This window comes from Schistocerca piceifrons, chromosome 10 (assembly GCF_021461385.2).
Source record: "Schistocerca piceifrons isolate TAMUIC-IGC-003096 chromosome 10, iqSchPice1.1, whole genome shotgun sequence".
NCBI classification, from domain to species: Eukaryota; Metazoa; Arthropoda; class Insecta; order Orthoptera; family Acrididae; genus Schistocerca; species Schistocerca piceifrons.
The window spans coordinates 8,203,396-8,215,443 of NC_060147.1; the positions used below are offsets into that span (position 1 = coordinate 8,203,396).

Genomic DNA, 12,048 nt, shown 5'->3' on the forward strand with positions numbered 1-12,048 from the left:
CCAGTTGCTGAGCATTCTCTGTAACCTGTTGTACAATGCAACCCATTTGTATCTTCCCAAGCAGCACTAGTTCCCTGAACTCTGGAGGTGGGAACTTGTATCCGCTCATACTGTCACCATTATCCCAAATACACTCCTTTCTGCGTCAGCACTGGTTTCTCTGTTTTCATTATTTTATTATTTATTTTCCTCTGCTCTTCCTCTCCTAGACCATCTCTAATTCCTACCACTACCTCAGATCTGAAGCTCACACAGTGCTATCTGTTCTCTCTGACACCTCTACCTACCCACTTTCTGTCGCTCTTAGTCCGAGGTCTGAATACCCTGCGACTCCACATTTTCTGATCGACTCTTCTTTCCTCCCTCAAAGTGAAACATACTTTTACTAAACATAGGAGTGCTGTGAACTATGTTTTTACAACTTTCTGTCAATAGTGCTGGACACTGCACCTCCTGAAAGTATGTACTGGACTTTTTCTCTCTCTTGATTTTAACAACTTTATGCACTGAATTTTTCATTTTATAGCATACACATGAAACAATGATATATCAAATGACAATGAAAAATGTTCATATTGGCAGAAACTATAGTCCTTTATTTGGTATTGAAAGTTATACATATTTTTAGCATAGAATTATTTAGCTCATACCATACCAGTTAACCACATATTGAAACAAGCAAAGGAAATGCAAATATTTTTTTACAATCAAAACTTAATTATTGACAGTACCCAGAAATTCTGGACCTATACACAAGACATGCACGTTCAATTTTTCTCAATCCTAATATAAGAACTTTATGAACTGTGGAGTCCTACAAGCTGAGAATACATCACAGTAATTTACTTACTTACCAGTGCCTGAACTACATACAGTACAAACTAATATCTGTACAGTTTTCTTAGTGATTTCTATGTCTTATAAAAACTCATTAGCAACAAATATCTTTAAATGATGAAAAATTAATCTTATGAAAAAACTACAATCTTATACATTGAATCCTACAGATTCAACTACATGGAGTGTAAAAGAATTTCTGCATTCTTAATCCACACTGTCCAATCTTAATGAAACTTCAGCCATCTATTTGCGCCTACCACCACGTTCTTTGAGTTGCAATCCAATTATTGTGCCAGGCATAATATTGTAATATGCCAAGGAGTTTGAGTCCTTGAAGAACAGACCCTGAAACAAAAGAAAAAGAGCAAACAATTCACAACGTAGCAACAATCCTCGTCGAAGCAGCTACAAAAACTGTGAAATAGTCGTGGCAGATAATACGTGCTGAGAAAGTATGACAAAACAAAATCGGGTACATGACAATATAAAAATGATGATTATTATAGTCATCCACAATCTTTAAATTTGAGAATTTGGTGCAGTGAGATGCTTCCATGTGTTGCAACTAAGGTCTCTAAATGTTATGGTATAAAATAAAGGACATACCAAATACACTCTGAAATTTATTTTCATGCAGTGTGCACCAAAGTGCTACAATGAACAAACTGCTGAGCGACCCTATCTGTGACACGTTCCACGGGTGAATCCCGAAACATGCCCGATGAACACTTCTGTGTATACTGAACTCACCTCCCAATGCAGTTTCTGCTTGCCAGGCGGCATGCCTGTCTCCTCGTGCACCTTGGCCTTGACCACGGCCACCGTGTCTGTCAGCGGCAGTGTCAGGTTCAGGACTTGGCCGCGCAGTCGCCACTCGGGTTTGTCTGTCAGATTCGGAACTGCTACCTGTAACGAGATTTATCAAATGTGAGTAAAGTAGATAGGAGTAGATGCATACTTCTTTCGGGCATCGAAACACACCAACTATTTGCCCGTTACCCGATGGAGTCCATCTGTGGAAATTCGGGTACACCACATTTCATAATATGTGACTTGTCGACGTATCGAACAGATAAGTATCTCAAAATCAGGGCACCCCCATGAACCGTGGATCTCACCATCAGTGGGGAGGCTCACGGCGCCTCAGCGATACATATTGCCATAACGTAGGTGCGACCACAACAGAGGGGTACCGTATTTACTCGAATCTAAGCCGCACTTGAATCTAAGCCACACATGAAAAATGAGACTCGAAATCTAGGGAAAAAAAATTTTCCCTAATCTAAGCCGCACCTGAAATTTGAGACTCGAAAGTCAAGGGAAGAGAAAATTTTTAGGCCGCACCTCCAAATCGAAACAAAGTTGGTCCATTTTAATATGAGACACAATTTAGGTAGAATGAATGACGATACACCTATAGTAGTTGGGTTCGAGTCGTAAGCTTAGCAGTTAAGATTTACCAGGTAGCCATTGCTATGCGTCAGACACTCCGTTCGTATTTATACGGGTGCCCATCCTTTTTCACGTGCTTCGTCTGGTTTGAATTGATTGCGTATTTTTCTTTGATCTGATAAGCGCCGTTCTCTTTGTTATAGGTGTTATCACTGTAAGCTGAAAATGCATTACTGTACTGTGTCATGCATTGTTTGTCGCATTCCGATAATGGCTTGCTTTTGTGCGTGATACCGCCGCTTACAATTAAAAAAAAAAAAAAAAAAAAGAGAGAGAGAGAGAGAGAGAGAGGAATTGACTCATTAGCGAAACAATGACAAGAGACTGCTATTTGTTGTTACTTACACTGCTGTTTTCTTTGATAATGATCAACAAGAACCAAATAACAGACTGCGTATGATAGAAGATGTTCTGAACGAGAGTTTAGTGAAAATTTTTCTTCATTCGAAAATCTTTGCAGATGCCTCTTTAAATTCTGTGCAGAATGTAATGTACTAGAGTCATCTTAGATTTAAAAATCTAGTCAATTGCTGTGCTTGATTTCTGACTGTATCACTATTAGGCATAAGAATAATACGAATATAAACATTTCACCATAAGATTACACGAATGTTAATTTCCCAGACTACCTACCACCTGGAAGAACAGAGTGGGAATGTTGACTCACCTTGAAGGTGACCGGTCCCTTGCTCTTGTGCTGAGCCAGGAACAAATCCTCTGGGAGGAGCGACTCCTCGGTCCTCAGGTTCGACTTCTTCGCCGCCGGCTCATCTTCCGAAGGGCCGTCCGAAGGGTGCTTCGTGCCGACCTGTGGGTACGAGACTGGCTGTCTCATTCAATCAAGCTCAGTCATTTTCTCGGATAAACAGTCACATTTGCAAGATAACAATTTACATGTTTAAAAAAGTAAATGAGTCTGTGTATGCGTATGTGTGGATTCAGTTATTTTAGAGGGACTGTGCATCGAAATATTGTTGCAGGACAGTAAAGCTCTACTGTAATAAAGGTAACAACAGTTCAAAGAATTGTTTCGATAGGCTGTGCTGCATACATATCTGAGTGATGTACATAATAATATTTGGAGCACAAAGACAACATCCCACACCCTTTACAGGTAGCCCAATAAAGAGTAGCACTCAGTACAGTACGTTTCTCAGTGTCAGATTTGCATGAGAATGAAACCTATTAAGAGGCACACTGAGGTCCGAGTGACTGGCTGTCCCCTAACTGTCCATTTTTCCTCCCTGAGTAAGGAAGGCTATATTACTTTTTCTACTGAGTACCGAAATTTTGCTTGCAAAAGGAAGTACTTGCCGAACATTCTGTCTTGTCAATTATACTTTTCTCAAGCTATTGCTATCTCCATGTACTACCTGCAAATGTGTGTTGAATTAATCACCACTCCAGTTACTGTTGAGAACTTTACTAAAATACGAGCCACACTGATTTCAATGTTACGTGTCTAATGATATCATGAGAAACATGTGGATGACATCGGAAGTTCACTGAGGCTTTTTGCGGATGATGCTGTGGTATATCCAGAGGTTGTAACAATGGAAAATTGTACTGAAATGCAGGAGGATCTGCAGCGAATTGACGCACAGTGCAGGGAATGCCAATTGAATCTCAATGTAGACAAGTGTAATGTGCTGCGAATACATAGAAAGAAAGATCCTTTATCATTTAGCTACAATATAGCAGGTCAGAAACTGGAAGCAGTTAATGCCATAAATTATCTGGGAGTACACATTAGGAGTGATTTAAAATGGAATTCTCATATAAAGTTGATCGTCGGTAAAGCAGATGCCAGACTGAGATTCATTGGAAGAATCCTAAGGAAATGCAGTCCGAAAACAAAGGAAGTAGGTTACAGTACAGTTACTGCTTGAATACTGTTCAGCAGTGTGAGATTCGTACCAGATAGGGTTGATAGAAGAGATAGAGAAGATCCAACGGAGAGCAGCGCGCTTCGTTACAGGATCATTTAGTAATCGCGAAAGCGTTACGGAGATGATAGATAAACTCCAGTGGAAGACTCTGAAGGAGAGACGCTCAGTAGCTCTGTACGGGCTTTTGTTAAAGTTTCGAGAACATACCTTCATCGAAGAGTCAAGCAGTATATTGCTCCCTCCTACGTATATCTCGCGAAGAGACCATGAGGATGAAATCAGAGAGATTAGAGCCCACACAGAAGCATACCAACAATCCTTCTTTCCACGAGCAATACGAGACTGGAATAGAAGGGAAAACCGATAGAGGTACTCAAGGTACCCTCCGCCACACACCGTCAAGTGGCTTGTGGAGTATTGATGTAGATGTAGATGTGTGTCAAGATTATAAAGATTATATAATCTATAATGTTATAAGTATTAATTTGGGCTTAAGAGGATTTATGTCTCAATATTTTGCAAACTGCCCATCTTACAAATAGAAGACTAAAAATTACTTTTTTCATCTCATACGAGCATACAATAGTTGCAGTGTTCAGGGCATCCCAGTGCAGTATAACTATTTTACACTTTTATTAGATCAAAAAAGCTATTTTTAGCTGTATTTGAAAAAGGTGCACTTTGGAATTCTCGAATATGTCAAGACACAATTCATTTTAAACCCAAAATATACTTACAATGTAACAGATTATAATGTCTTTATAATCTTGACACATCACTGTTTCTCACAATATCATTGGGTATGTAACATTTTAAATCCATCTGACTTGTATTTTTGTCATTTATAGGATGTTTCTCTACAGCATAATGTAAGTTTTATACACTAGCTGTTGACATGTCTATCATACTCATGGCAGCATCACTTAATGGCCTAATATAAAGGCTGAAACCAGTAGTGAACTGAATGAAGTTCTCAACAGCAAATGGAGCGGTTTTTTTTTATTAAAAATAACGACAGTGTTAAGCTACTGGAGGCAACAATTGGTGAAATTATTCCCATTCTTAGGTTTATAGACAGATCACATGCACTTGATTCCAGTGTCCTAAAAAAGAGACGGGATTTTTATTTTATCTGTGAATACTACGCATGTAACAGGTAAATAGGAATTACAAGATGGTAACAGTGAACATAAATGAGTAAACACAATTGTTTGTAAGTTATTGCTGTGGACAGACAGACAGACAGACACATACATAGATAGATAAGATACATACATACATACACAAAACATGCAGAAGCATATCAGCACAAATCATTTACAAATTTTTGGGCTGCTACTCTTTTCTTTCTACTTTACATGCACACACACAAAACCAAATACAACAATTCAAGACTGACATTTAGTATTGTTGTGTGTGCAGTTGACTGTCCTGTGTGTGGGGGAATATGAACATAAACTAGAGGGGGAAGAAGAACTGATAGTTCAAACATTACTTAAGTTCCCTTCCTCATTTTTGCTTACTATGCACATATTTACTACTGGTACTCATTCTGAAACAGCATTCCAGTTAACTGGTAGGTTGGGTGTGGTTATCAAAGTTTGTATTATACAAAATTTCTATACTATTTTTTAACTGTTGTTATAATGAGTTAAAACACTGCAAACGGAAACAATTTTTTGAACAGAGTTTTTGTATTTGATGTGTCTTGTGTCTGGGTCCAAAGTTTGTGGCAAGAAAATAAATTAATTGTTTGAGAATTAAAAACTATTTTAATGTGAAATTTCTAATTTGTACATGTGTTTTACTTTCAACTTCTACCACCACGCCAGCACACACTGTTGAAGATAGACAGACAAGGCCCGACAGCGCACAATATGACTAATGTGGCAATATGAATGACTAATGTGCATTCTAAATGTTTGCAATGGACTGGTGTTGGCCCACTTCACTCAGTCAGTTTTCTGCAATAACTCCTCACTTTTTGTCATACAGGAAACAAGCGACACGAGTTTTTCGCTGAACTATATCTTTTTCCTGTGCAGGTAGAAAACAGATTTTGTTGTCTGTCTAGATTGCTTTAGTATTTTTAAAATAAGGTCTGTAGATAAAATAACTAACCAACATGTACTATCCAATGTACAACACGATTACTGTATCAAATGTAAAATCAAAGGTAACAGAATGTATCTATCGGTTACAACAGCAACCCATTCACTTTTATCCTGTGATGAAGGATGTAAATTTTGCATATAAGTTGCACAGCTTAATCTTGTACCTGATAGGTATATTCTGGTAAATTCGATTTTGCATTTTGCATAACAGGATTGTTGTACATTATACAGCATATGGTGATTATTTTATTTTTAACTGCAGATCTGAGGACGGTTTATGGGGAAATTAAACCAGTCACTTTAGAAACATTCCTATAATCTAGACAACAAGACCTTTTACAACACACTATAGTGGATTTTCTCCTGAGAGTACATCAATCTCAATGGAGAGAATACTTTTTTTAATTTTTTTACATATTTTCATACTTTATTCAAACAATTGTGAAAAAGGTGACGTGTTGCATTGCAAACAGGCATAATGAACAAACTGTTACACACTTAAATTATCAGCCAAAGCCTTCATCAGGAGGCCAGTACCCAACTCACAGCGTTCCGTATCATCAGAGCACCCAGCCTCTGCCTAGCTGACGTATCCCACTTGCCACAGCATCCAAAACTCCCTACCAACATTCCAGTAAATCCAGAGCCGAAACAATTCCAGAACACTGTTGCTAACATTACCACCAAAATTTTTGATCCCACAGGATTTACACTCTTTTTCCTTCATATTCCTGCAATGAAAACACTTCTTTGCCACCAATCCCTCCATCCAAAGCCAACCTAATTGCAGGTTTGAACCCTGCCTCTCACAAATTACACCACCATCTGATTGTGATCCTTCCCCTCCCACCTAACACTCACTGGCCACCTTCCAGGAATTCCTTACATTCAATTTGGCCTCACCATCCTTCTCCACGTCTCTCCCTAGAAACATCAACCTTTCAGCAGAAAAGAGGACAGTCACACACAGCCTGAAAACAGATACTGACCTAATGATTCTATTTGCAGACAAAGGTTCCGCCACTCCGACATAACCTCCAACCCCTGCTTAAAGCCTTGGGCCCTTCTCATAATGAATCCATTTTCCTACTCACCCCTACGAGACCCCGCACACTCACCTTCCACGTGTCCCCCAAAATCCACAAACCCAACAATCCTGGATGACCTATTGTAGCTCCACCCTATTGCCCAAAATCTAGCCTGCCCCCACCCACTTCCTTTACCACTATCCTTTACCTTTTGGGTCCCTACTCATCAGTGTTGACGTCGCTTCCCTATATACCTACATCCCTCACGCCCACTGGTCTTGCTGCTATTGCATACCACCTTTTCCGACATCCTTCAGACTCTACAGTCACTACAACTTCATTCCTCATACATCTTACTGGCCATATCCCACCACACAACTACTCCTCCTTTGAAGGAAAGCTATACAAACAAATCTGCGCACAGCCACAGGCACCTGTGTGGAACCCTCCTATTCCAATCTGTTTATGGGCCATCTAAAGGAAATCTTCCTAATCTCCCAAAAACCCCAACCCTCGATCTGATTCAGGTTCACTGACGGTACCTTCACGATCTGGACACCCTATTACTCATTCCTGCACAACTGCAACACCTCCTCCGCCATCCACTGCACTCGGTCCTTCCGAACCCAGTGTCCCACATTCCTGGACCTGGCCACCTCCACTCTGATGACTCCATCCACACCTCTGTTCACATTAAACCCACCATCAACGAACAGCACCTGCACTCTGACAGCTGTCATCCATTCCACACCAAAAACTCCTTCCCATACAGCCAGGGACAGCATCTCTGCGGTGAAGAGAACTCCCTTTCTGAGTACGCTTAAGGTCTCACGAAGGCCTTCACAGACAGGTACTATTCCTCCGGCCTAGTCCGCAAACAGGTTTCCCGTGCCATATCCACACTCTCTTTCAAATTCTGAAGATGGCAGGGGTAAAATACAGGGAGCGAAAGGCTATTTACAATTTGTACAGAAACCAGATGGTAGTTATAAGAGTTGAGGGACATGAAAGGGAAGCAGTGGTTGGGAAGCGAGTGAGACAGAGATGTAGTCTATCCCCGATGCTATTCAATCTGTATATTGAGCAAGCAGTAAAGGAAACAAAAGAAAAATTCGGAGTAGGTATTAAAATCCATGGAGAAGAAATAATAAATTTGAGGTTCGGCGATGACATTGTAATTCTGTCGGAGACAGCAAAGGACTTGTAAGAGCAGTTGAACGGAATGGACAGTGTCTTGAAAGAAGGATATAAGATGAAAATCAACAAAAGCAAAACAAGGATAATGGAATGTAGTCGAATTAAGTCGGGTGATGCAGAGAAAATTAGATTAGGAAATGAGACACTTAAAGTAGTGAAGGAGTTTTGCTATTTGGGGAGCAAAATAACTGATGATGGTCGAGGTAGAGAGGATATAAAATGTAGGCTGTCAATGGCAAAGAAAGCGTTTCTGATGAAGGGAAATTTGTTAACATCGAATATTGATTTAAGCGTCAGGAAGTCATTTCTGAAAGTATTTGTGTGGAGTGTAGCCATGTGTGGAAGTGAAACGTGGACGATAAATAGTTTAGATAAGAAGAGAATAGAAGCTTTCTAAATACGGTGCTACAGAAGAATGCTAAAGATTAGATGGGTGGCTCACATAACTAATGAGGAGGTATTGAATCGAATTGGGGAGAAGAGGAGTTTGTGGCACAACTTGACTAGAAGAAGGGATCGGTTGGTAGGACATGTTCTGAGGCATCATCAAGGGATCACCTATTTAGTATTGGAGGGCAGTGTGGAGGGTAAAAATTGCAGAGGGAGAACAAGAGATGAATACACTAAACAGATTCAGAAGGATGTAGGGTTGCAATAGGTACTGGGAGATGAAGAAGCTTGGAAGTAGCATGGAGAGCTGCATCAAACCCGTCACAGGACTGAAGACCACAACAACAACATTCACACGTATGCCGAATCCTCCCGGCACCCCCGAGAACCGGCTAAAAAGGAGTGGCCCCCCTCGTAAGAAATTACCATCCCCGACTGGAACAGCCGAACTGCATTCTTCATCAGGGCTTTGATTCTCTATCATTGTGCCCCGATACGGGAGACACGCTACCCGAGATCCTTGCCATCCCTCCTAAAGTGACGTTCAGTCACCCGCCCTATCTCCAGAACATCCCTGTCCATCCCTACTATACGCCAATCTCTCGCCACAGGGGTTATATCCCTCTGGGAGAAACAGGAGCAAGACCTGGCCAATCGACCCACCCACCACTTCCCATTTCCAGTCCTGTCACGTGCTTATCTTACTCCAACAGAGGGTGGACCACCAGTGAAATCGGCCACACTGCGCACCAGCTCTGCCGCAATCATTCCGCAGCTTTCTATATCGGTACGACTACCGACCGGCTGTCCACCGGGACAGACGGCCACCGCCAATCTGTGGCCGAGAGCAAAGTGGACCACAACGTGCAGCCAAACACGACAGGCTCCATTTCGATGGCCGCTTCACAACCTGGGCCGCCCGGATCCTCCCCACTTCTCTGAACTGTGCAGATGGGAGTTATCCCTAGAACACACTCTCCGTTCCCAGAACCATCCCGGCCACTAACTACGGCAACCCCAAGTCCCCACAACCTCCACCTAATAGTTTCCATCACCTGCTCCCAACTCACGTCCCATCACCCTCATTGTGCACTGCTCCCTCTCGAGGCACCCACCGATCTTTTCACTTCTCTCCTTTCTTCCCATCCCCCACAGTCTTACGACATTGCACCAGGCAGCCTCTCTGCCACCTCTAGTCCCTGCACACTCTGCAGCCAGCACTGTTTCCTCTCCACCTACCCGTACCCTGCTGTCCCTCTCCCTTTCCCGCTCCACTACAGATCGTTCTTCCCATTCGACATGTTTCAATTCAGTTTCACTCTGGCCCGAGCAGACAGAGACAGCAGGTGTGTGTGCACGAGGTGTGCTCGCACGTACGAATGTGCGCGTTTTTCTTTGCCGAAGAAGGATTTGGCAGAAGACTGTTAATGTGTAACAGTCTTTCTGTTGTGCCAGTCCGCAACTCGACATGTCATCTTTACTGAGCAGCAATCTATCCTTTCCGTTACTGTCGATAGTCCGGTCTGGACTTTCTATTGCTTCGTACTTTATTTCACCACGACTCTGTCTCAATATAATGAAAAGGATAGTTGCCACTCACCGTACAGTGAAGATGCCGAGTTGCAGAAAGACACGACAAACGGGCTTAGCTTTCGGCCGACGACGCCATTGTCAAAATTAGACGACGTACGTACACACGCACACAAATACACGTGACCACGGTCTCTGGCAGCTGGAGCCAGACCGATCTCTGTCTCTTTCGTTAGTAATGTTTCCGACCGAGAAGCAAATAGTACTCTTAGTTCTTCAATTTCATTTGTTTGTGCAGCCTCATACCTCAGTCTCCACTCGAGATAACCTAACTGTTCTATTACATTTAGGCACCGAATGCTGAAAACCACCAACTCTCTAAATGTAAGTTTTGTAGTGCTCACTTAAATATTCGCTTTGAGTTTTCACTTATTAAGAACTTTGATGCATTTTCTGAGAGACCGATACAAAGTTCTAGGTACTGGAGGTCATTCACCAATATCTGAGGTCAATGCAAGACATTATCACATTTTCAATTACAGATTATCTGAAAACTTTCATAGAATTTCTAGAATGTTCTTATACAGATGAAGTTCATTTCAATATGTTGAGCATCTAAAAATACATTGCCAATATTCAAAATTTCACAACTGCTTCACTGATAAGGCATTTGGGACACGCACAAAATTATATGATCTATCCATTTCTCAACAAAACAGTGTGCTGCTTACACAGTTTGTATGAAACTTCTTTATTTTTTTTGCTAACATTTTAATCATTTTCAACCCATTCTGACATAATGATGGCACCAGCATTGAAGAAAATGACACATATTGCCTCTGTTTTCGGACTGTACATAAAATTACATTTCCCAATAACTGTAGCGATATCACTCGAGGATAAGGCCAGAATAATGAACGTCTGTAGCTACTGTGATGTCAGCAGTCATAGTAAACCTGCAACAATGGAAATTAATTGTGTTTTCGACAAAACGTCTTTCTCTCACTTTACCAATATACAGTGGCCCACAATAATCCAATTGACAATGAGTGATTCTATCCAGAACCAGTAGCCTACTGTTAACAAATGTAAGTTAGATATGTGAGAGACATAATCTGCTCACGTGGAGGCGGAGGCTGGTCGTACAGAGCCGGCAGTAACCGCACCCGCATAGTTGCGAGACTGGGTTCTAGCTACTAAAAATCGCTGATACTGCAGATCCAGGATGAATGAGAACATTCTGGTAACTGTTGCAGTGTTGCAAGAGAGAATTTGGACAGCAATCGAGTGAGTGGGCACACAAGTGTCGTGCAACAAACGCACCAAGTTAGCGACTGAACTGGTGTTAGTTCTTTCTTACATTACTAACAGTGTACTAGACGGTACTGTTATGTGGTGCACTATTTGCAATTCAGGAATGTTGTTAGATGAAAAAGCCAGTGTGATGCATCAGACGACACATTTCCATAAGACTCTTCGAACAAGCAAATTGCGACAACCTCTATCAGCAAATGCTTTTTGACAGAACTCTTCAAAAAGCCAAAATTTGAAGGAATTAGACACCGATTAGTGTGGGAATCATTGTGGATGAAACCGTTTTGAACATTT

The 12,048-nt window shown here is 41.4% G+C and overlaps 1 protein-coding gene across 2 annotated transcripts in view; it reads right to left on the reverse strand.

The window, feature by feature from the left end:
• Positions 1-575: 575 nt before the first annotated feature.
• The window catches only part of LOC124719103 (splicing factor 3A subunit 1), an 86,764-nt gene continuing 75,291 nt past the window's right edge, over positions 576-12,048 (reverse strand). Inside the window, exons 13-15 of one of the 2 annotated variants that reach the window (XM_047244796.1) lie at positions 2,960-3,100; positions 1,591-1,746; positions 576-1,185 (exon numbers count right to left, since the gene is read on the reverse strand). In XM_047244796.1, the coding sequence (XP_047100752.1) occupies positions 1,084-1,185; positions 1,591-1,746; positions 2,960-3,100 (399 nt within the window). In that variant the 3' untranslated portion in view covers positions 576-1,083. Of the gene's footprint in view, positions 1,186-1,590; positions 1,747-2,959; positions 3,119-12,048 lie in introns of both variants that reach the window. The other variant, XM_047244795.1, reaches the window with a different exon arrangement.